This window comes from Zingiber officinale, chromosome 5B, assembly GCF_018446385.1.
Source record: "Zingiber officinale cultivar Zhangliang chromosome 5B, Zo_v1.1, whole genome shotgun sequence".
Classification (NCBI taxonomy): Eukaryota; Viridiplantae; Streptophyta; class Magnoliopsida; order Zingiberales; family Zingiberaceae; genus Zingiber; species Zingiber officinale.
In genome coordinates, this window is record NC_055995.1 from 55,503,362 (window position 1) to 55,530,631 (window position 27,270).

At 34.6% G+C, this 27,270-nt stretch overlaps 1 protein-coding gene across 6 annotated transcripts in view; it reads right to left on the reverse strand.

The window, feature by feature from the left end:
* LOC121984409 (ribosomal RNA small subunit methyltransferase I-like) overlaps positions 1–25,601 on the reverse strand; it is a 49,137-nt gene extending 23,536 nt beyond the window's left edge. The window contains exons 1-10 of one of the 6 annotated variants that reach the window (XM_042537327.1): positions 25,326–25,601; positions 24,469–24,536; positions 23,595–23,691; positions 23,367–23,495; positions 23,122–23,230; positions 22,871–23,015; positions 21,418–21,460; positions 9,552–9,725; positions 7,957–8,081; positions 7,672–7,791 (exon numbers count right to left, since the gene is read on the reverse strand). In XM_042537327.1, coding sequence (XP_042393261.1) covers positions 7,962–8,081; positions 9,552–9,725; positions 21,418–21,460; positions 22,871–23,015; positions 23,122–23,230; positions 23,367–23,495; positions 23,595–23,691; positions 24,469–24,536; positions 25,326–25,523 — 1,083 coding nt within the window. In that variant the 5' untranslated portion in view covers positions 25,524–25,601 and the 3' untranslated portion in view covers positions 7,672–7,791; positions 7,957–7,961. The other 5 variants (XM_042537328.1, XM_042537326.1, XR_006112893.1 and 2 more) reach the window with 5 other exon arrangements.
* Positions 25,602–27,270: the final 1,669 nt, after the last annotated feature.

A 27,270-nucleotide genomic window follows, 5' to 3' on the forward strand; every position in this document is an offset into this window, starting at 1 on the left:
CCAAGGAGTTGTGGAACAACTTGGCTAAGTTCCATGAGGGGAACTCCACTTCAAGCCATGAAGAGGAGTCAAGTGAGCCAAGTAGCTCACATCATGGAGAAGAGGAATTAGAAGTTGAGGGCTACTCAACATCTAAGGAAGAAGAGGAGGAGAGTTCTTCTTCAAGAATGAAGCAAGAGGAAGAAGCTTCTATCTCCGGAAGGGATGAAGAAGAAAGCATACATCCCACCTCAACCCTAGGTAACTCAAGCATTTCAATTTCAAATAAATTACACATAATGTGCTTTGAGTGTAGGGAGTATGGACATTACAAGAGTAAATGTCCAAAGAGGGTTAGAAAGACTCCACCGGCACCAAAGGTCAAGGAAGCCGGAGTCCCAACACGCAAGGGCAAGGAGCACGTGATGTGCTTCCAATGCAAGCGAAGGGGACATTATCGGAGCCAATGTCTGAGAGGGAGGCAATCTCACAAGGACAAGAGATCGAGCACATGTATAGGGGGAGCTAGGGCAAACTCTAAGGTAATCTCTAAGGCACATTCTTGCAATTCTAGTAGGATGCATGCTAGTAGCCTTATTGCTATTGTCAAGAATGATAAGCATGTTAATTATAGAAATCGATACACATGCTTAGGTGCCAAACATGTGAGCCTAGATAAGGATAACACTAGGAAAGTCAACCCTAGAATTAACTCATCTAAGGCTAAGGAAAATCTAGGTAGAAATCCCAAATCATCTAGACATATGCCTAGGAATATCTCAAAGAAAAATGACAAATTAACACTTGAGGTATTAGAGAGGGAAAATCAAGTCTTGAGGTCAAGACTTGATAATTTAGAAAAGGCTCTTAAAAACATGGAGAAGTCATCTCTAGGGTTTAAGAGTCAAAAACCCAAGTCCAAGGACAAGAAAGGTTTGGGTCACAAACCTAAGTCACAAGTGGTCAAGCCCACTTATCATAGTGTTCCATTCGATTATGGAACAAAACCTAGGGCTAGGAAGACCACCACCAAGGTCACAAGGGGAGTCACCCCTAGAGTTGATCTTGATGAGTCCCAAATGACCAAGGCTTCAAAGCCTAGGAGGGTCATTAGGAGGGTTGCTAGGGAAGTCATCCCTAGTGAATATTTAGTGAACCCAATGAGCTCACATAGATATTGGGTTCCTAGGAGCATCTTCTCTATCCCATAGATGGGTTAGAGAGTGTCAACTCCAATTAGAATGGTACTTAACCCAACTTTGAGGAAATTGACACTCAAGGAGCATTTTCAAGGTTTTGATAACCTTTGAAAATGAAAAAGAATTATTATTTACTCCTTGAAGAGTAAAGTGTGTCATATTTGAAAAATATCGATTTTAATCTTATTTGGCATAATTTAAGAAAACCTAGAGAAATACCATAATTGGGATTTTGGTTTTCTCTTAGGGATATATGGGCAATCTAGGGTTAGATTTTAAGTTAGCTAAGGCTAAGGATACTTAGATAGGGAATTTAGGTATTTTATTTGTGCTAACTTGTCATGATTGGTTGCCATATGTCATGCCATGACATCATATTTAGTTTATTATCATTTGAAATGTCATGATAATGCTTAGGCTAGTTTATATGTCATGCTTTATTTAAGTTTTCAAACTTTATGCCATGACATCATGACATTAGCACATATTTTTACTTATGATATCATTATATGCCATGTTATCATCTCTTGCATTATAATCAATGAAATTGATTTAAGGACAAACATATAATTTGATATTGAGATCAAATTAGTGTTTAGAAAATGCATGAGAACTTAGCCTAAGTTGACCTTAACCCATATCTCACATCAAATTGACTTGAATGTGGTTTGATACACCTTAGATGTGTGTGAGATATTAGGATCATGAGTTAGGATCAAGGTGCAATGTCCTTGTACCTAGATGACCCTAATTTAAGAAATTAAGGATCATAGGGAAAGCTTGTGTACAAGTCATGTACATCTAGCCCTAAGATTATGGTCCTAAATTCAAATGGTTTTAAAAGTATTTTAAAATTGATTTGAAAAACCTTGATGAAGCTTTCCTAGTGATAGCATTCATCATTGAACATTGTGATACAAAGTTGAGTTAAACTTGAACGATTTCAAAGTTTTTGAACTTTGTATCAAGATTGAAAAATGGAAGTTATTTTCATAGAAAACTATTTTTTCCATGATAGTATATGTTATGAGGAATGTATCCTCAAAATTTCACAATTTTTCGAATTTTCTATAATTTTCTGTGAGTTTATGAACTTCTCCCGGGGAGAAAATCAGAAGTTCTGATTTCAGTGGCTGGATCGGTCCGGGGACCGATCCAGGGAAGATCTGATCGGTCTGCGGACCGATCCAGTGAGTTCCAGTAGCACGAGTGCGATCTGGTGAAGGGCTGATCGGTCCGGTGACCGATCAGGCGTGCCGAATTTCTGATTTTTCAGCTGTTGTCTGAAATTTCAGTTATGGAAGTGGTGTTGTTGGAACTCTCAAAGACATTGTTGGTACAATGGTCAAAGGGGGAGTTGACCTTTAGGGGGAGTTTTACCTAATTGTCAAGGGGAAGTTGACTTTTAGGGGGAGTTTTTACTCCTTAAGACTTTTGAGGATTAGTGATATGGGATTATCACTAAGTTGATTGTTGAGTTTAGTATCAAGGGGGAAATTAAGAGTTTCAATGAAAGGTATGGGACTTTCATTAGGAAGAAACTCTTGACCTTGATACCCTCCTTTTTCTTTTTGACGTGTGTCAAAAAGGGGAGAGTGTTCATTGGAGAATTATTGGAGAACCTAAGTTAGGTTATCGGGTTAACCTAAGCTAGGGGAAGAATGTCAAGGAATGTTCAAGGAAGAACATTGGAATTCTTTTTGATGTGTGTCAAAAAGGGGGAGAATTATTGGAGAACCCAAGTTAGGTTATCGGGTTAACCTAAGGGGAGAATGTCCAGAGAATGTTCAAGGAAAGAACATTGGACATTGGAAGATGGTTGGAAAACCTAAGTTAGGTTATCAGGTTAACCTAACTTGATTATGGGTTTTGTCAAACATCAAAAAGGGGGAGATTGTTGGTGCAACCTTAGGTCAAGGTTGACCTGGTAGACCCGACTCGAAGTGACTTGACTCGAGTTGTATTTTGATGTTTGACTTGGGAAGATTGTCGGTGCAACCTTAGGTCAAGGCTGACCTAGTTGAGTTGCATGTTGATGTTTGACACTCGTGAGAGAGTTCTATTCTTGATGTGAGACAATAATAGATGGTTGGGAGATTATTGGTGCAACCGTAGGTCAAGGTTGACCTAGTTGACCTGATTCGGCAAAAAGTCCAAGTATGGAGACTTGGCACTGGAAAAGTCCAAGCAGGGAGCTTGGCACGCGAAAAGTCCAAGTATGGAGACTTGGCACGGGAAAAGTCCAAGTATGGAGACTTGGCACTGGAAAAGTCCAAGCAGGGAGCTTGGCACGCGAAAAGTCCAAGTATGGAGACTTGGCACGGGAAAAGTCCAAGTATGGAGACTTGGCACGGAAAAGTCCAAGCAGGGAGCTTGGCACGAGAAAAGTCCTAAGCTGGGATGTTGGCAAGTGGAAAAGTCCCAGTGAGGAAGCCGGCATGGGAGGTCCGAGAGGGCTCGTGTTGGAGTGTATACTGAAAGCCGAAGCGGTGGAAAGAGTCCTAAGCTGGGATGTTAGGCGGTTGGAAAGTCCTGGGTGAGGCGGTGAGAAAGTCCTAACTGGGATGTTAGGCGGTGTGGAAACCCTAGTGAGTGAAGCTAGGTGAAAGTCACAGTGAGTGAGCCGGGCAAGGGAAAATCCGGATGGATCAAGGGTGATCGGACATCGGTGATGGGAAGTCCAAGTAGGTTATAGGAGTGACCGGATACTTGGCACGAAGGAGGAAAGTCAAGTGGGTCAAAGGATTGACCGGACACTTGGTGGGGAGTCTTAGCAGTCAAGGAGTGACCGGATGCTAAGCATGATGTACCAATAGGTCAAGGTTGACCGGATATTGGTTTGAAAGGTTTGGGACTTGGTTTGGGCAAAAACCAAGCTCGGATCGACCGATCAGTGATCGTTGTGTATCGATCGATCCGGTGACCGATCGGATAACAAAAAAGCGCTGAGCTTCGATCGGGGGACCGATCAAGCTGATCGGTCTCCACGGACCGATCGAGACGCAAGAGAGGTGGGATCGGTCGTGGACCGATCCGGTGGCTGATCGGTCCACGATCGATCAGAAACGAAAAGTTGGGCACTACGTGGAGCAATATGATCGGTCTAGGGACCGATCAGCCCAGGGCCTGATCGGTCCCCAGGATCGATCAGGGTGGAGCCTGATCGGTCCACGATTCGACCGTTGAGTCACAACGGGTCGCTCCGTCTTCTCCGCTGGCTTCTGTCTTCGCTGTGCAGGTTCGCAGGTTATAAAAGGAGATCAAGGCTTTGGTGCAACTACTTCTTCTTCTCTTCTTTCTTCTCTTCTGCTGAAGATTTGTGGGCGGTGATAAGAGCTCTGTTTGAGTTCCTTCCGAAAGCTTCGCGTGAGCTTCCCCGACTGGAACAGCTGCTGCTGTTAGGGTTTTTGAAGCTGTTGTTTCATCCGGACTCCAGTCGACGAGAAAGCAAGATTGGTAGAGTGCTTGTGTATTCTTATTGTATTTCTTGCTTATTCTTTGTACTTGTACTCCTGTTTGCTGTTGCAAACAAGTGTGGCGAGGTTTCTCCACCCAGAAGGAGTTTTTATTAGCCGGTTTTCCGGGGACTCATCCACCGACGGATTGATTGGGTTCGTCCACCTTACGGACACGCCGAGGAGTAGGAGCATCATCTCCGAACCTCGTACATCACTGTGTTAAGGTTTGACATTCTTCCTTTCGTTTCTAGTTTATTTTTCCGCTGCGCTAACGAATTGTAGAAAGAAACGCTACGAAGAGATCCTAACACAGTTCACCCGCTTTAAGAAGCATGCACACACGCTACAGGAACCCTATATAAAGGGGGGGGTCCAAGCATCGATGGAGGTATGCTTTTCTTGCGATCTCTACAGTTGCGCTATATTTTCCTTTGCTTCTTGCTTCGCCAGAGACTGACTTGAGCATCGAAGGGTCATCGCCGGAGATCCCTTCCCTAGCTTGGAACTGATGCTGCTTGTGTTGCAAGCAGAAGCAAAGTCCCTCGGAGATCAACAAGAGTGCCACGTCCCCAACATCCACCTCTTCGACTTTCAGACAGGATCAGTAAATTTTCCATTGTTTGATAGATGATAACAACAATATATAAAAGAGTTGTATTACTTCAAACAATGATTAATCAGGTTGGGTAGTGTCAAGTCTGGGATGACCGGTCCAGCTCCACGAAAATTTTCCACCGGCTACTAGGATAAATCGAGAAGCACTTGCGGCGAACAGACCAAAAACCCAATATCCCTTAGTTGCAAGTCCTATTTGGAGAAAAAAAAATCCCTACAATTATGTTATAGCCTATATTACTTCAAACAATAACATAACTTTGGGACAATATTTTGTCATATCACATAATGCCAAGTTAAAGTCATGACATCCATATGGAGTATAGAAGCTTAAAATTTATTTTAAGTAATTTTATTGTACACCATTATACTTTTCTTTCACATGTGATCCATTGTCATACCCCTTCGCTCATATATAATCAATCAAGCTCAAGACTTCTCAACACATTTTTAGTTTAGTAAAAAGTCAATATCTTGATGTATCATCTACCTTTGAAAATATTATCCAATATCCTTTAGGACCCCCAAGAAGAGACATTTGTTCTTCATGATTTTTAGTTTAGTAAAAAGTCAATAACTTGATGTATCATCTACCTTTGAAAATATTATTCAATATCTTTACCTCCCAAATATTATCCAATATCTTTACCTACCAAGAAGAGACATTTGTTCTTTCTTCATGATTTGCATCTAAAATATAATCTAGTATAACCAGATAATATTTTGCTTTTTAACTTTTACAATAATGGTATTTTTCACTTCAGTTGTCAATGTGTTTATCAATTTATTTTGAATTTTAAATCCAAGATATGTACAATGCATCTCTTGTGTTTATACAACGAATGTGCTCTTGCACAATCATTTGCAAGAGGTTACCATCCTTCTCAACATAATTTTTTTTAAAGTAAATTTTTTTGCTAGCCTATGCTCAATATGTATTATCCGTTTTAATACTAATCTCCCATGCCCTTGTCTTTGTTAATTTCTATTTGAAAGCTTTTATCAATTGTTTTATTTCTTTACAATCTTATTGTAATACAATCTAATTAGTTATACAACTTATATGCTCCTCACTCGTTTCATCATAGTAAACAAATAATTACACTCATTCTAAATGCTCCTCACAATATATTCTCAGATTATATGAAAGAAAATACATCTCGAGGTTCAACTTCATGCATTTTTAAGACGTCGATTTAAATTACGTCAATCTTTAATCTTTATACCCTTCGTTAGTTAATTAACCGATTTTATCTATGACACATTCAGTTTTAAACAACTGGTAACAAAAGTAAAACACTCTATAAAAAAAAACAAATAAACTAATTATTTTCTATCACTTATTACACATTTTAAGCAATAGCTTATAGTGCAAGGTATCAAAATGTCTACTAATACTATTTTAGGAAACAAGATATCATCCATTCTAATTTATCCCTTTTCAACTTAAAAAGTCCCTCATATATTGATTATTGATGAATTTTATCTCAATTCTCTGAATTATCAAGATTCAGAATATTTTTTACAATATTAGTATTATCTTCATCATCAAATTCATTTACAATAAGAGGTTGACTCAATAATTATTTCTTCCAGGGCATTTTATTGTTGTTTACAAAATATTTATAATATCACAATTAATAATTTTTTCCTTTAGTTAGGTGATTATATTCAGTAAAATATTAAAAATGTATTAAAACACACAAATTATTAAAAATTTATAAATTACCCAAATACTTCGAATATAACTTAAGAAATCGGCATACATTATACATAAATATACCCAAGAAAAAGAAACTTAAAAAATTAAAGTACATTATAGCGATAAAATATAATGAATCTTTCTAATTATTTTTTTTTAATAATTTTTTAAAAATTTCAGTACCCAACTTTTTTACAATTCAGCTTTGCTAAGTAAAAAAGATGCATATTTTAAATAATAATATATAAATTAATATGATAACATTTTGCTGTAACTATTTTAAAATTTTTTGTAATTTTTATGCATATTACCGAATACAATTTTAAATTGTGAGACAAGTGCTTTAGAAAGTAAATTTAATATTAAAATTATCAAACATTAAGTAATTTTCACAAATGTCCCCCAACCAAAAAAAACACAATATATTTTTCAACCATATTTTAAATGGTTATATAAACCTTTTTTTTCTCTTAAAGAAAAGAAAAAAAAGATAAGGGTGCGTTTGATTTGCACCGTTTTCATTTTCATTTTTTAGAAAACGCGCGTTTTCTAGAAAACAGAAAATGACTTTTTGTCATTCTCTGTTTTTCTAGAAAACGATAGCCAATTTTTTAGAAAACGCGCGTGAAAAACGCAAACCAAACACCGTTTTTCAGAAAACGCGCATTTTCCAGAAAATGAAAATGGAAAACGCGCGTACCAAACACCCCCTAATAATTTAGACAAGTGGTCTTGATCTCAGATCTAAGCAAGTGAAAATTTTCAATAAGATGTTTTGTCTCGAGTATATTGCCATCGAAACACCATCAAAGCACCTGATGAAGCACATCAATATAATCTGAAGGAGGTAAAGACTGATATCAAATAAATATTTATGAGAAATTATACTGCTTATGCATATCAAGAATTAGAATAACTAAAAATAGCTATCAAAGATTTGCAACAATTCACATTGATACAGAGGATGTGCCTGTAGTTGGGGAGAAGGGTGTCAAGGATTTACCATACTTATAGATCCTGAACTGAATCATCATCCATCCCTGCTGCTTGCTTTCCGAACAACTTCAGTGCAAGTGCATAGACATGTTTCCTTCTTGCTGATGTGCCCCCGGTAACCAATTTCACCGCCTGAAAGTACAATAAAATTAGGATAAAATATAGTGCAACACAGTGTAGTAGTGAAAGGGCGATAGCATTCAACTAATTGATTGTGCATGTCGGAATAGGAAGAAAATATAACAACAATAAGTCTTATCCTATTAGATGGGGTCGGTTTGGAACATAAAAAAAATGTAGGCTAAAATATAGCATAGAAAGGTTTTTGCTGTCGTACCACAATCTTAAATGACAGCTGTGTCAATTTTATCAAAGATTAGCGTTTTGATACTGAAGATCTAAAGATATATGACCATATAACAAATATAAGAAGATCGTGCTTTAAATAAATACTTGAATTTTCACTTGAAGATGTGACTTGAACATCCAAGCAAATGGTAGAAAGATTTAAACTATTTAAGGCAACAGTGGGTAAGAAATTGGAAACAGGTTATACTCCTTGAAGGTGTCTCTAAGTAAAACGCAATATTACCAACATGAAAATGCAACGAGGCGACTTGAGGATAGCATAGAGAAGGAAAAATTTTGATTAAAAATCAATTTAGATTGTAGTCAAAATTCTTCTGTTACTACTAGAAACCTAAGAATCTGACAATTACAATCGCTGATCAAATGAAGTTGGTAGGACCATCTATCTAACTCATGTTAAATATGATCAAAATTGCTATAAAAATAAGAAAAAGTTAAATTAAATGATAAGAGGCAATATGGAATCTTCAATCATTCTTTAGCATAGCTTCCCTAAGAGAAACATAAGATTTGCAGATACACTCTTTTCATACCTTCTTTTTTGCAGCCATCTTACAATTACCATCCTCATTAAGTCAAGTAGATCTATATTGACATGATCTTTAAGAATTCAGAATATATGAATCACATTTTATTTGAGAAAATATGTGTAAAAATGAAAAAACAGTGCAAGAATGTATAACGTTGTCATTATGACTCATTCCATAAGTACAGAAATAATGGATATATCATATATTCGCATTAAAGTAAAAATAGAACATTTGAACTACCAGAGGATAAGGTATGAGATTCAGCCATCACCAGCACAATTATCAAAGCAGATAAGACAGTGATCCACTTGAGCTCTTAATCGCTTGGTTCTAACCATGTGGAATATATATTGTCACACAGAAATCTTTACTGGATGCATAAAAATATTATATAATGTAAATGACAAAATATAAAATATACTACAAGAACAAGAAGTGCAAATGGTTTTATAAATATGCTACTCAGTTGTATTAGCGGCAGCAGAATTGAAGGATACATTATCATACTCTCCAACTATTTTTTAGAAATATGTGGATAATATTAAAATTAAATTCTTAGCCAATTTGAATGAAATATTTTTGTTTTAAGGACCTGTTTTGTTGTTGCACAAGTTCAAACTATGTTGGCAAATTAATGAATAGATGGATTGCCAACCAATGAAAAAGAAATACAGAAGTAAAGCAACAGAAGCACAATACCAACCACGGAAAGACTATGGCCTTTTGAAATAAGTTCTTTAAGTTCAAGCTCAAGTTGGTCATCAGTTAACTCATTCTCATCAGAAGCCATCTTTCCCTCAATCAAAAGTGTTATTTCTCCCTTTGGCTGCTGAGTTGAGCATATCTTGTTTGCTTCACCCAATGTGCCTCGCCAAAACTGAAATGGACATTATTTTATTACAGAAAATGAGCAAATTCTAGTTCAAGAACACAACAACCCAAATATTGTATGCCACATGTATATAGCTCGTTTACTCAAAACACCCCAACTTATGCATTAATATATTGTTAACAATTTTATCTTGTTATCCATTATCTGTTAGATCTTTTTTAAAAAAAAATGAGAATGAAGGTTAAGTGTATTGTTAAAATCATTAAATAGTTACATAAATTGTCAAATATAAGGTCATTGTTGTTTTCTCATTTGTCACCAATGCATCTTTGCATCATTCTAACCGACAACACTTTCTAATAAGTTCAAGCTTTCCCTCATCCAAGTTGCAGATAATATTGTGGATGGCTCACTGTTGATGAGGGAAGTTTTATTGGTGATTGCATTGTTCCCAATGGCATAACAGTGACAGTGAAGAATGTTGCATTTAGTAAAAAAAACCTAGCCAGAAGCAAGGAGCTCCTTGAGTTCATTAATGACCTCCCAGTGCACCAAATCTGCAACCTTCCAAAAGTAACAATCCTTGAATGTGTTGACTCCCGGGAAAACCAAAACATGAGTTTCAATTTGTCTTCTCCTCTTTAGGTCAAAGGAATAGCACTTAAGTCTAATCCCAGCATAGCCAGTGAGCAGAAGAAAAAGAGGCTGTATGATGAGGAAATCTTCTGCTTGAGGCAACTCAACTACAGCAAATATCACTTTTTATTTCACGATGGTTCAAGTTGGAGGAACTTCAAGCTTTTGTCTTTCACTGGCTCTTCAATCTCTAAAATTCTTGCACGTTTGAGGCATATCTTGATGTGCAGAGTTGGTAAATTTTTATATTTTGTTTTCCCAAATAGAATGCAAAGATATCCTCTATGGTCATTCTCAACCTCATTGTGTTGTGATGCAGAATGAAAATATCTGCAAAAGAAGATCTAAGGCCTCAAAGTCATCAAAGAAGAAAAATATTATTACCTGAAAGATGATTCATTACATGGGACCCCTAACGTCTTTTATAAACTATTAATGCAATCTCTAAATATAGCAAATTTTTATAAAACTTAAAATGACTCTTAAACATTATATAAATTCATAGAAACTTTAAATTTTAAAAATTTTAAAATAAATCCTAATTTTATCCCAAAATTTGACTTGTGTCATTCTAAGTGACCAAGGAGAATTCAGCTCCAAGCAAGTTATCATATGTCAATGTTTCTATGTGCAAGTAATGTTTGCCTCATGATGTCTGTTAAACATGAATTATTTATTATGCTATCCTGGGCGATCCTTCCAATGAATTAGGGTTCTTTCTAATTTTAATTTTTGCAAGATTCAGCATTGATTTTGTGCTCTTACTTTTAAGTTATCCTTTCTAATAAGTCAAAAAATATTCCCTATCATATCTGTGGAACTACTGATATGACTTCCTTATGGATTGTAAGCGAACTAATGCCTTTAGATGGTATTATCACGTCTTATCTTAGTCTCTAATGGTTTAGACACATCGCTAACAAATTTTAACAGATCCACTAAGTACAAATTTGATAAATCATTCTCATTTAGTAGAGGTTATGTTATATCGGTCAAAATAATTTTCAATATCGTCTGTCAATCAAGAAATATAATAGGTTCACCGTTCTACATACAAACATAGGTGCATATGTTCTAGCACACAGATATACAATAATTATCATTTTCAGAAAAATAATGAAATTATTCTCTTGTTTGCGTTAGTTTATTTGATATCCTTATCCTAAAATCTATATTAGATGTAATTGTGGTAGTTTCTTGTCATGCCAATTAACTATAGACCAGTAATGATAATTATAAAATTAAAATAAAATGATGTTATATGAGTTTTAACTTTCTCTCTCTTATTTATTTTTCATTGTTTTCCTTTTTTGTTTTTTGTTTTTTTGATAAGTTTAACTCCGTCAGTGACGAACCAATCATGACTGGTCCCAAGCTTGGAAAAAGGAGGGAGGTTGTGTTAAGTTGTCAAGCATCGTTACAACTATGACAAATATTTAATGAATGGATCCGTTAAACTATTGTACTAATGCTAGGTTATTCCCCGGAAGAAACGCATTGCAGGATCCGACTATAACGTCTCAACAAGGACCATTACATCTCCAGAACTTAAGTGTAGTGTTAATATGCAAGAGTTCGTGATGCAAATCCGAATATAACATATCGACAAAGACCGCTACATCTCTATGAGAACTTGGGTGTAGTATTAAATAGGCAAGAGTTCTCACATCATACGTTAGATAAAAACAAATATGATAAAAAAACTAATAATCTAAAATTTGGAACATAGGAACCCTCACTGATAAATCAATAGAGATAGTAGATATGATGATTAGAAGAAAAATTAGTATTTTATGTGTACAAGAGACAAAATGGGTAGGAAAGAAGGTAAACTAATAGCGAACTCAAGTTTTAAGTTATGGTACACAGGTAAGAGTAAAGCAAAAAATGGAGTAGGCATTGTTGTAGATAGTTCGTTAAATGAAGAAGTTGTAGGAGTAATTAGAAAAGGGAAAAGAATTATAGCCCTTAAGATAATAGCAGTGAAAGAAACTATGAATATAATTAGCGTATATGTACCGCAAGTAGGATTAGATGAAACTACCAAATCAAGGTTTGCAGACGACTTAGATGAAATATTATAAAATATTCCACCAAATGAAATGATTTTAATAGGAGGTGAACTAAATGAGCATGTCGGAGTGAAGAATGAGGAATATGAGAGGGTACATGAGGTTATGGGTTTGAAATAAGAAATGAGGAAGGAAAAACTATATTAGATTTTACGATAGCATATAACCTTATATTAACTAATACGTTTTTTTTAAAAAGAGAAGAACACCTAGTCACATTCAAAAATGGAAATAATAAATCGCAAATTGACTTTCTTATGGCTAGGAAAAAGGATAGAAAGATTTGTAAATATTGCAAGGTCACCCCTGGAGAAAGTTTAACTACCCAACATAGGTTAATAGTGTTGGATATACGCCTCAAGCATAATATCAATAAAAAGAAAAAATATACGACTCCTAAAATTAAGTGGTGGAAGTTAAAGGATGGAAAGCAAAATATATTTAAGGAGAACGTAGGAGTACAAGCATTAGGTGAAATATATGGTGATTTTAATACAACATGGGATAAGAGAGTATTAAAGTTAAAAATAGTAACTAAGAGTGTACTCGGTCAAAGAGACATGCACCACTAAGTAAGAAATCTTGGTGGTGGAATGAGAAAGTACAAGAGAAAGTGAAGGAAAAATGAATATCTTATAAGGAATTATATATTTATAAGAACGAGGAAAACCTAAAAAAATATACAATAGCCCATAAAGAAGTTAAGAGAGTAGTGAATGAAACAACGAATAAACTTTTGAACGATTATATCAAAAATTGGATATAAAAGAAGAGGAAGGAGACATTTATAGAATAGCTAAAGTGAGAGAAAGGAAGACAAGAAATCTTATCCAAATAAAATGTATTAAAGATTAATGTAATAGGGTACTAGTAAATAATGGAGAAATAAAAGAGCGATGGAAAAGGTATTTTCATCAACTTTTTAATGAAAGTTTAGATACCAACTTAACTTAGGTAATTTAAGTAAGTCAAATGAACATAAAAATTTAAATTTTTATCGTAGAATTCAAACTTTAGAAGTAGAATAAGCTCTAAATGAATACACAATGGAAAAGTCTTTGGACCAGATGAAATTCTGATAGAGATATAGAAGTGCCTAGAGAAACAAGGTATTGAATGACTTATAAAATTATTTAACATGATATTGAAAATAAAAAAAAATATTTGATCAATGGAGAATAAGTCCTCTAGTTCCCTTATATAAGAACAAAGGAAACATACAAAATTATACAAACTATAGGGCCATTAAACTAATGAGTCATAGCATAAAACTTTGGAAAAAAGTAATAGAAAAAAGATTAAGGAAACCACGGTGACCGAAAATCAATTTGAGTTCCTGCATGGAAGATCGACAATAGAAACTATACATCTTCTTAGACAATTAATTGAAAAATATCAGGAGCAAAAATAAGATGTACACATGGTATTCATTAACTTAGAAAAAACTTATGAAAGAGTCCAAGAAAAATTATATGGAGAATTCTAGAAAAGAGAGGTATTAGAGTAACATATATTGAACTAATTAAAGATATGTACGAGGATGTAACGACTAGAATAAAGACTTCAGGTGGAGTAATTGTAACATTTCCAATAAAGATAGGGCTACATCAAGGATCAACTGTAAATTCCTATCTTTTTATATTAATTATGAACGAACTCACTACACATATTCAAGACACAGTACCGTGGTGCATGTTGTTTGCAGATGATATTATTTTAGTAGATGAAACACGTGAAGGAATAAATGCTAAATTAGAATCTTAGTAGGAAACACTAGAAGGAAAAAGTAATATATGGAATTTAAGTTTAGCAATAATAGATATAATAAGACAATTGTTAAGATAGGAGATGACAAGTTGGCCGGAACCGAGAGTTTTAGATATTTAGGGTTATTTTTACAAAATGATGGAGGGAGTGAGAGATGTTTGACATAGAATACAAGCAAGATAGTTGAAATGGATGAGAGCATCGGGTGTTTTATGTGATAGTAAAGTACCTCTAAAACTTAAAGGAAAATTCTATAAAACCGCAGTTGGACCTGTTATGTTATATGGAGCTGAATGTTGGGTTATGACTTGAGCACATGAGCATAAGATGAGAGTTCCAAAGATGAGGATGTTAAAGTGAATGTGTAGACATGCGAGAATGGACAAAAAAAAAATGAAAACATTAGAGAGAAAGTCAGAGTTGCATATATTGTGGGAAAACTCTGAGAAACACATTTAAGATGGTACGACCATATACTTAGACGACCAATAAATACTCCAGTTAGGCGATGTGAAACTAGGATAAACACGCATATCAACTGAGAAAGAGGTAGACCAAAAAAGACATGGTTAGCAACAATAAAACAAGATAAAATTTATTTAAATATAAATGATGATATAGTTGGAGATAGAACTCAATGATGTAAAATGATCCATATAGTCGACCTCATCTAGTGGGATAAGCCTTGGTGGTTGATGTTGTTTCTTTTGATAAGTTTTTCCATTTTTCACTATTTCTTTAATTTCTCTTTTTTTGCTATTTTTTATCCATTACTATTGCAATAGCAACAACATAAATTTTAAAAAGGATTAATATGAAATTTTAAAAGTTTGCAGACTAAATTCTAAAATGATATATTAGGGTTTCAATCAAATCTGAAGCCTATTCTGGCATCATCTTTGGTTCGGAAGGATCAATGGTAGTTTGAACATTGATAACGCCGGAGAGAGACGTTGGCTGGACCAATCAAATTGTCAATGTTTAGTGGCCACATAACAATGAGATTATAATCTAGTAATCAACAGAGTCATCATCAAGCAACTTTATTGGTGTTGGCATTGGCACAAAGGGAGAGCTGCTCCTCGAGAATGTAGTGGAAGGGAATGGGTGGCAAGGAATGGTGATCAGAGAAGAGGAAGGAGGTATAGAACCAAATCATGTTTCAACTGTGATGTCAATTAACATAGCATCAAAAGCGAATTCTATCCTCAAATCATTCAAAAGATTACGATGAAAATGATGGAGTAAAGGGGATAAATATATGAGAAAGAGAAAATAAAAAACTCACCCACATGAAAATCTCTCTCCCAAATAGATCTAACACCAAATAAAAAGAAAATTTATTAATTTAAATTTGTTTGAATATATGAGACACTAACGACTTTTTCTTCGTAAATAAAAACTCTAATTTAACATCTTTTAAACATTATTTATATATATTTTAGAAATATAAAAAATAATAAAAAATTTTAAACAACTTAGCCAACTTTAGAATTTTCATCGATTTTAAATAGGATTTGAAAATCTTGACGGTATTAATCCCAATTTTGATAAGCTTGCTCTACAAGTACAATAAACATTGATAACCAAGAAACATGAAGAAGACAATTAAATTGCAACCAACTTGATTAATCACAAACAATAAGCAGATTTGTTTTTCCCATTATTTCAATATTTAATAGGTCGCTAACCTCACTGACTAAAACTACGCACTTTATGATGAGTACTAATTGACTTCAAGCTGTCTCTGATCTAGTTTTTAACCCTCTCATTACTAATTCTGTTAGATATCATGTTCAATTCAGTGAATGTTTCATCAATTTCAAAAGTTGGATAACCTTCTCCAAAAGTATCAGCATTAATTATCATTTTTTATAAATTTTTATTTTTTGTTGGAAGTTAAAAAATAAGGTTTAAAATTTCGACCCGTACCGAGGTTTCGGTCCTGGACTGGAATAATACGGTTTTGGTACCGTATCGTGTCAATATAATTTCGATATTTTTAAATATAAAATATATTAATTAAAAACTAAAATATTTAACATAAATATTTAAAAAATAAACAAGATAAAAAATAATCTTTTTAAAAAAATATGAAAATAGATAAATAAATAAATAAATAAAAATTTTATTATAATTTTTAAATTAAAATAAATGAAATATAAAATTAATTAGATAATTTTATTAGGGTTTAATAAAGTTTCTTTAGATTATCTCCACCATAACTAAGAGTTGAATAAAAAAATTAACCTAAGTTTAATTAAAAAAAATCTGAAATCCGACATCACTCGCGAGCCCGCACGATTTCGGTGTTGTCGCAGGGTTGCGCGAGCAGCCATGGCCGCGGAGATTGCATGACTCCTTCGGCGCGACCACGTTGGTTGTGCGACCCCTCTGCAATGCGGTCGCACGATGCCTCCACGACGACAGCGGAAGGGTTATGCAATCTCTTCGTTACTGTTATATGGTCAAGCGACCCCTCTGCTAAGACCACGGGGTCGCGCAACACGTCGCACCTGTCGCACCTGTCGTGGGTCTGGTGCCAGGGTCGTGCCGGTGTCTGTCACCGAGCGGAACGAGACGTTTCGCCCGTTTCAACCTTTTCGACATGGCACTTTAAACCATGCTAAAAAGTACGCATCATAAATTTAAACTCTAACTACTTATTCTCGATTTAGTTAGATGCTATCAAATTTCTAAGAAAGTCAATCCCCTCCCTGCTTTTAACTATTTGAAAAATATTCAAATGTGATCTGAACATAGTTCAAAATTTCGTTCCGTGCCAGGCGGAACGGACAAAACTTACTGTTCCGCCCGCGCACCGAAACTGGCACCGAACTACGGAAGATTTCGTCGTGTCATACGTCGCTCGTCGTCGCACGGCAGCATGGACAGCGTCGCCAGAATCTTCCCGTGCCGGCAGAAACGTCGCAAGGCGCCAAAAGCTTCGGGGGCGACGGAGGCGTCGCGACGCGATGTTTCTGGCGACGCCGAAAGCGTCACGGGACGCTTTCGGCACCACCGAAAGCGTCGTCGGACTCCTCCGATGTTGCCGGAGGTGACGCCAGACGCCTCCGGCGCCGTCGGAGGCGTCCGCGCGGCGTCGGATGGGTCGCGACGTCGTGGGTGAGTCGCAGCTTCGGCGTGGTTACTATGCAAAATTAATTTTGCAATTTAAATAAATCAAACAATTCTCATTCCCACTTAATTGTGATATTTTAAAGAGGCTTTTGTAAACCCTAATTAAATTATCCAAATAAAATATAAAAAAATATATTTAAATTTTTTTAAAAAAATAAATTTTATTAAATAATATTCTGAAATTTTTTTTACTATTTTAAAAAATCTAAAAAATTCTAAAAAAATTTAAAAAATTCTAATAAATCAAATTTTTATTCTTATATATTTTTTTAATTATTTTATATTTTTTTACTGTTTTAATATTTAATTGATATTCTAGTTTTTTTACTATTTTAAATATATATTATTTAAACTATTAATTAATTAAATAAACATATAGTTAATTTATATGATTATTATATATAAAATAGTATTTTGTATTAATTTATATAATTATGATTATTTACTCTGGACATTGGAGAACTATAAAGGTTATCTAAGTAAAATATTACAAGAATCATTGCTTCCATTTAACATATTATATTATGATGTATCAATTTTAATTAAAATTATTTATACATCAATTGTTTTTTTAAAAAACCTATATTTAATTATTTTTTATAACAATATTAAGTTATTTAATAATGGAGAACTTATATAAAATCAATATATAACTTATTTTTAAATTATACACAATAAATATATTTATCTAATAATTACTATATATATATATATATATATAATACCGAAACTGTATCGGCACGCCACGATACGATTCCGAAACCGTATCATTCCGGTCTAGGACCGAAACCTCGGCACGGGTCAAAATTTTAAAGCTTGGATCTGAATATAAAAAATACGAAGATTAATATTATTGAAAAACAAACAACAGGAAGACAAATATTTGACCTCGAAAAGAAAATGAAATTGATCTTGCAAAATGGAAATTCGATTGCTTCAAATATCTGATTAGATTCATCAATAAAATTGATTAGAACTAGAAATGCAGTATAATTTTCTGAAAACCAAAACTATGAAAAAAATTTCAATAAATTCTGTGAAAAAGTGCTCACAAGTCACACCTTAAAGTTTGTGCAAGTGTCGATAGAAGCCAATGAGTGAATAATGTCGTCACCAAAGAGGTGGTCCTGCTGTCACAACAAAGGTGGTCATCTGTGTTTGCCACTTCGCAAAGAGGGAGACTAGGAGAGAAGGATCGTGGGATCATGTTGTTGGCTTGACAAGTTGTGAAGGTAGACATTGTAAGAAGGCTAGGCCATTAACATAGTAGACACCTAATTCTATTAGTGTGTTAACAACCACCACCACCACCGCCAAAAAAATGCAATAACAACCAACCCTTTATTTCACTAAGTGGGATCGGCTATATAGATCCTCCTATGCTATTGAACTATATCCCCTACTATATCATCATGTATACTTAAACGAACTTTATCCTCTTTTATCCTTCCTAATCAAATCTTCTTTGGTTTCTCTTCGTCGATTAAAGTGTGTATTTGTCATGGCCTCACGTCACTTAACTAAGACATTTATTGGTCTCCTAAATATATATCGGTATCATCTTAAACATGTCTCTCGAAATTTTCAATCAATAGGCATTACTCCGACTTTATCTTGTCCATCCTTTTATGTTCACACATCCATCTTAATATCTTCATCTCTACAACTCACATTTCTTGCTTGTGTAGTCGTTTTCTAGTCCAACATTCAACTTCATATAACATAGTAGGTTTAACTGTCATTTTATAAAATTTCTCTTTAAGATTTAGAGCTACCTTACGATCACAAAGAACATCATATGTCCTACTCTATTTTAGTCATTCTTCTTGTATTCTATATAAAACATCTCTATGAATGCCTCCATGATTTTGCAAAACAAGTTTAGATACTCAAAGCTCTTAGTTATAAGTCCTCTCCTATCCTAACAATTTTCTTACTATGTCTAATATTCATAGATTCAATCTTTACTCTACTATGCCTAAAACCTTTTACTTCTAATGTTTCTCACCATGATTCAAGCTTATCATTTACTTCTTCATGCGTTTCATCAACTAGAATAATGTCATCACCAACAACATACACCATGATAACTTGTTTAGATGTGTCCAATTTACCAACTAGTGTAAAAAAAATAGACTTAGAAATAATCCTTGGTATAACTCCATCGTAATGGAAAACAATTCGTAACCTGCTCGGACTCTTCATTCTTGCGTTACATCCTCGTACATATCCTTTATTTCAATATACGATATGCTAACACATTTCTTTTCTAGAATTCTCCATATAAGCTTCTGTTGTAAACCTTACAAGTGTGAATTTAAATTGATTTTCAATCACCTTAACCTCCTTAATTTTTACTATCACTTTTTTCCAACGTTTCATAATATGACTCATTAGTTTAATGTTAGTGTAATTTGCATAATTTTATGTCTCGGTTTTTATATCAGAGACATTGTACATTTTCTTCATTTTCAATATCAGATTGAATAACTTCATAAATCGTTTAATTCCCTACTTCCGTAGGCACTACTTCTATTTGATGGATTCATATATAATATGTCTATGTTTTACATTGATAGACAATCTAACATAACCATCCTCCTATATTCGAACTTGGAATCGACCATGACAATATTCGTCATGGGCGGGCTTACTACCACCCCAAAAAATAATAAAAATTATAATAAATTTTAAAACAAAACAAAAGATTCTAAATTTTGATAGGACACCGAAGTACCTTATTTTTTTCCCATAATCATAGAAAGCATATGCCTTGCGCTAAATGGCACATTCAATGAAGCTTGACAATGATTGATGTAGGCCTAGAACCTAGTTGTGATGGCCTTACATTTAAGGATTTTATTAAATCTTTAATGATTAGGCAACCCAGTCGACTTCCTAACAAAGGGTACAAATGTGTTATGTTAAAAATGTACAACTCGATGCAAAAAATGAACACAAATCAAAGTTGCGGATAACTGCACCAAACCTACAAGCAGGGTGTTGTTTGGCTTTCATGATTATGACCAGGATAATGAAAAGAGCTGTGATAAATGGAAGTGTCCAATGTATTATTAGCATAGATCGCCTTTAGTTGCACGCATTGAAAACAGAAGACAATGTACTTCCAACAAAAAAAAAACAAAAGAAGCAAAAAAAAAAAGAAATGAAAAGAAAAGGAGGTAGATTGTTCCTTAATAAAACTGGGTTAAGGTTGAATTGATTCCAGAAGATGATGGGATACAAGAAACGTTCAAATATATATTGAAAATTTTTCTATATATAGAACCAGTGATTAAAATCTCGCGCCAAACCACCCATACCGAGTGAACATTTTGTTCCACTCGAAGACCGAAATCGGCACCGGCACTCCAAAAGTTACAAGGCCCACGGCCGGCCTTAGAGGCATTGTGCGAGCCCCGCAGCCACAGCGAACTCATCGCGCAAGCTCGTGGCAAACTTGTTGTGCAAGCCCTGCAATGGCCTCGTCGCTAAAGCCCTACGGCCACGGTGGACTCGTCGCATGTTGCGACGGGTGGCAGACTGATCAACAATCGGCATAACAATTGTAAAATTAAATAAACTTATTTTAATAATTTTAATCAACTCCTAGTTATAGTAGGGATATTTTAAATAAACTCAAATAAACCCTAATAAAATTATCCCATTAATTATATATATTTTAAAAATATTTTTATTTATATTTTTGTATTTTAAATATTTAGATTATTTTTTATTCTTAATTAATATATTTTATATTTAAAAAAATACTGAAACTATATCGGCACAACACGATATGATACCGAAATCGTATCATTCTTCAAGATTGAAATCTTGGCACAAGTCGACATTTTAAACCTCGTATAGAACTGAATCTAGACTCCAAACAAGAAAAATAACTTGTGACTAAATCTTGGCACAGATCAAGATTTTAAACCTTGTATTAGAACTAAATCTAGACTCCAAACAAGAAAAACAACTTGTGACTACTTTATCATTATTCATAGAACGAATGCTTAAAACATGAATGGAAAGCAATAGAATTAATAAGAAAACAAGGTATGTTAAGAAATTTAATACCAAGAACAGATCCACCTCGATACATGGTGGACATCAAATACCTCTTCATGAATTTTTGTCATTTCCCGTGCAATAACACATGACCTGATTGTAGTCCAGAATAATTTCATCTTAGTACTTTATTCACAATGTTCATAGAGAGAATGACACTAAATGCACAATAATAAGCAAAGAACAGATAAAATTTGTTTGGTCATATTGAACATCAATGGCACTTTTGTCATTTTATTATAAGTTGTCATACATAATAAATGTGGGTTGTATGTCCCCTGAGAATCAAAAGAAGTATATTTGACTATCCATGAGCCTTTTGTGTTATTTATTATAAAAGGATTTAACAAAAATTACATCTTACTTCAAATTCATGCAAAATACACAGAATATTAATTATTTGAATAAAGTTCATTAATGATAATGGTTCTTCGATTGAGTGGGAACATTTCCACTTAGGATATCACAATAGTGAGGCATTATCCCTATAGCTAAATCAAAATAGTAGGAAGCTATTTTTCATGTTTATTGACTATCTAGCTCACGTCTCTACCAACAAATTCAGCCTTTTGTGGTCCGTACATAACCCAATAGACTGTTGAAGTTTTTGTTGACTAATATTTTCATATCATCTCTTTGAAGTTTTCTTAACAAACTACCTATCTATATGTAACACCCAAAATGATTATGAAAATTTGCACAAGCTCAACCATCATTCAACAGAAAGGTAAAAAGGAATCAATTATAACAAAGAAACAATCCAAAAAGTTGCAAAAAAACAAAAAACAAAAAAATATTACTCGTATGGTTAAACCCCCAAAACCTAATTAACATGGGTCAACTTTCGTATAGACCACTATTGAAATCCTTGATGATTTTCTTGTAGATCACCCTCCCTTCACACCAAAGTTCTTTTGCTAAACCCACAAAAGATTTATTGTTATGCTTCATTTTTCTTGTGGTCTATTATTGTAATTATTGATGATTAAAATTCCTGTAGATGTCTCTTCTGCATCTTCGAATCTGTTAATTTATAAACCACCTTTCTCACACGATAGAAAAGCCAAGATTACAAGATATGTGCAAGGAAAAGGAATTAGCATAATATACATGGATGCGTAGCATGGGAAATTTTTTTGAAATTTTGCACTAGCAACAACTTCTATCTCCATTCAGCACAAACATGTAAAACAATCAATTGTACAAATGAAATAATCACACTGATCGGTCAACAAGAATGTACGAGAAAATGTTCCTAGTCACAAATAAGAATTTCTTATCACATGACTAAATGTATCAAGGTAACAAGACTTTCTTGTGAACAATTCGGTTCAATTCTCAGTTTAACCACTATGGAGACTAATTTACCATCAAAAATAACCAGCAACAAACTGTTAGCACTTTGCAATGTTCCAACCACAAGGCATCATAAAATATGACAAGATAATTGAGAAAAAACAAAGATCAGACAGATTTTAAATGACATCTGGAATTATAAACTACCTTGCATCTCCAAAAATTAGGGACGCTTCCTCAAGAAATTGATGAAGCTTATGGGGAGGTACAAAGAATATTTGTGTTGCAGTATCAGCAGCAGAAACTTTAAGTTTTTCTCTTCTTGTCCGTGCATGCTTGGATAGAAATCCAACTGCATGCCAAAGAAGTGTAAGAACAAAAGGCCTTAAAGAAAAATCTCACACATAAAAGTAATGTTATAAATAGTTGTCCAGACATATGGGCATATGGATGGTTACCAAATTTGAATTCATCAGTAGACAAGCCACAAGCTGAAAGAGCACAAACTAAAGCTGATGGCCCGGGGATAGGAACAACAGGTATATTTTCTTTCACACATACCTTTGCCTGAAATACAATTCCTTCATTATTTCACAGCATTCAAACTGACAACTTCAAACCATGAACTAAAACTCTTGGTAGCTGATATCGACAAACTTCCAATATTTTTTCAATCAACAAAGATCTTAAAAGGTTAACTAACCAGTTCCATACCAGGATCACTGATGCATGGGGTACCAGCATCACTAATTAGTGCAATGACTTCACCTAGTCGAAGCTTTTGTAATATCGAACGTTCACGTTCAGACTCATTGAATTTATGATAACTAAGCTACAAAACAAAATTTATATTCAGAGAAAGATAAGTTGATAATATACAATTCCAGATCATGGGAATGCAAAATAATTATAAGTAATGCTACAAACTCACAAGTGGAGTTGTAATTCCATAGTACAGAAGCAACTTCCTAGAATGTCTTGTGTCTTCAGAAAGTATTAAATCTGCAGATTTAAGAATGCGCAATGCCCTGTATTTTGTGTGAATTCATTGTTATGGTAAGAACTAAGATAGGATTTTACATTTTGACAAGAAAACCCAAAAGAAGATGAAATTCTCACAAATAATAATTTATTGTTTGTGTATGTTTTATGTTCCCAATGGAAAAAATCTTACCACGTGTGAGGATTACACAGATTGCATCACAAAAAACTAGATAATTCCTATATGTACAAAAACACACTGTTTTGTATCTTCTTCTCACCCATGGTGCACAACATACCTCCAAAACCTAAAAACACAATTAATTATTCTGCTACTACATTTTTGTAAGAGCTTAAACAAGATCTTTCTTCAAAAACAAATATGAACAACCAAGCCTGTTTACTCTCCTATTTCCTTCAAAGACTTGAAATCAAATTCACATTAGATGCACTACTAAGTTTAAATATCATCCACATATATATGAGCTATATCTCATTAATCCACCATATTAAAAAGGTATTTTGATCTTTAATTTTCAGTTTTCATCAAGTTCAACGTCTTCAGATTTAAAAGATTGTCTGACAAAATCCCTGTCATTTTTAATCTCATCTTATAAGTAACTTATCTTCATATAAGAATCATAATTAGACTTTTAAATTTAACAACGATTTACCAACAGATCAAATCCATTGCTGATATGTGAGAGAATCAGCTGACTGTGTACATAATATATGATGATCTGGTAAATGTTCTAAATAATGCCCATGAGATTATATAAGATATGCACTGATAATAAATAGATTTTGACAACCCCATAACTCACCGTAAGGTGATATCTTCAAGATTTCCAATTGGCGTTGCAACTAGGTATAAACCAGATTTTACAGGTCCCTGAAAGTTCAAATATTGCACTGTTCAGAAAATGAAAAGTACGGATACTGTGATACAGAATTAGTTAGACTAAGTACATCCATCAACAGAATGATCCCAAAAAACAAATCATAGAATTCAGAATGCACAAAGACAAGTTCACAGGATTAATATCATGGCATTCTAACATGGCTCCTACCACCAAGTTACTTGAGGTATGGTGAGTTTCTTATAAGTCTACAGTACATCATCCAGTGAAAACCACTTCATCGTCAAGCAGGTTAACTAACCATCTTGAAGACGCTAGCAAATTTTTTTTAATTTAATTTGGAGGTCTCTCTGCAACATCAGCTTCGGGCGATTTTATGTGAGAAAGTCTTGTATTCGATGCGTTAAGGCCAGCCCAGGGAATAGTAGCCTTTAGGGAACCCAAAGGGGATCAAAAATTTTAATTATAATATCTTATCTTGGAGACTAATATCTTATCTCGGAGAAGCGCTTTTTTGCGCGGATTTGCCACTATGGAAGGAAAAAAATAAAAGGAGAGGCGCGCAGAGAGCACACCTTGGGCGAAGTGCACTGCGGCAGGCCAAATGCAGCGCAGCGGAATGAACAATTGAAGTGCAGCGGAATGCACAATTCCACAAATTCTAACACTTTGGGTGCATAAAATATCAAATTTTCCTATTACAAACCCAACTTTGACACACCTATCCACATTCTTAACAATTTCATGTAGTATGCTACTACTCAAAAAGAAAGGAAGGGTTTTACTTTACAAGAAAGCAAATAAGGAGAAATAAACCACACCAATTTCGAGGAAACGCCATGTCCATGCTCTTCTTGACGATGCTGCTGCTGGACGTTGGCACCAGAGGTGGAAGATGAGAGACCAAGAAAGTGAGAGGAAAAATGAAGACTACGGAGGGAGTAGGAGAAGTGAGGGGCGGAGGTGGGCACGAAGAACCCAACAATGGCGGACGAAGGCTGCAGAAAGCGTGGGAGCATCGGAGGAACAAATAGGTCTTCTTCGGGACTAGACCGGGAGGTTGCTTGCGTTCAGGATGCCTTTGGTTTTCTCTCTCATCCCCGGAAAAACTAAATCGAATTTAGTTTTGAAAAAAAAAAATAAAACAAAGTGCATTCCAATTTTAAAAATATCAAAATAATACTCTCATTTTTAAAAAAAATTATTGAACTACTGATACATTAAAACATTTTATAATTTAATTAAAATTATATTAACTTATATTATTGTATCGGTTTGTTTATTATAATAAATTTAATTAAATTATCTTATGCTATAGTAATCTTGAATAAAATTATTATAAATAATATTAAAAAAAATATTTTTAGATATAATTAGATGCTCTTTTTTAAAATAATAATAATAATAATAATAATAACAAGGCACCTTTAATTTTTATCAAATATTTTATCTAAGGACAATTTATCAAATAATGTAGGTAAATATATATTTTCCCCAAATATGAATATGATTTTAGAAATGTCCAAATAATATAGTCTTTCTTCTTTTTACGATTCACCTGACAAAAATTACATGCAACCACTCTAAACATTTCTCTCTTTCGTATGCATACAATAAAAAATAAATTTCTCTTTTTTCTACTTACCAATCAGCACCATTGTGTTACTAAATTTTGAAAATCAACAACACAATGATGAAAAAAATTAGAAAAAAAAATTATATTGTTGATTTCTTTATATTGTTCATCCAAAAAAAATCTTGAACCATTTTTTATTTTGTTGTTGATTTCTAAAACTTAGTAACATCGTTGATACGATGCATAAAGGTGGGGTCTGATAAGGCCAGACAGTTAGGAGCCAAGGGGACGTGGTAGTCAGAAGTCAAGGGGGCATGACATTCAGAAGTCAAGGGGACGTGACAGTCAGCAGTTGGGAGAAAGAATGAGTTAGACCATCTGACGTTATCAGCCACATAATTCTCAGGCGGGTACTGACAGATCAGAATCCCAGATCAGAGACATAAGATGCAGCCTGGAGTAAGGTTTGACCTTCCCTCCCTGGCTGGTCTGGTTTTCTCAACCTGATTTGCATAGACAAATCTGGTGCTTTCAGTAAGACAACTCTCGATCAGCCCTTTAGTACTCTAAGCGTGAAAACCCCTCCTCGTCGTAACTCGTCTCCCTCACCAAAACTCGAGACAAGCGCCACACCCTAACAGTCAGCCCGAACGGCTCGTAGCTAAACTTGGGCGGGACAGCAGGCACTAGGCGACAACAATGTCAGAGAATCGTAACCGCATGTCAGGGAATAACGACCATATGTCAGGGAATATTCCAATTATCTGCTGTCATCTGCGAATAGAACCTTCTCTCAATCCATAAGAGGGTGTCACATGTCTTCCATCACCCGAAAGGCCCTGACACCCTACATTCTTTGACATCGGTCATGCTCCAAAGGTACACATGGTAATATAAAAAGGGAGGTCATCTCCCTTGAGCAGGTACACGCACATTCACACTTGTTTTCTACAGTTCTTTTCCCTTCGTACACTGTTCTTCTGAGAAAAAAATACCTGACTTGAGCATCGGATGGCCTGCGTCGGGGACTTTTCCCTTGATTTCTAGTCTCTAACACTTCGTGCGCTTGTTTGAGTGTGCACAGAGACCAAGTACCGCCGGTTTAATCACCGTCGTCCGCCAGTACCATGTGGAGGGTCCATTTTCCTAAGCACACACGCTAGGGGTGTCCGAGTTGTCTCTCCGTCAAC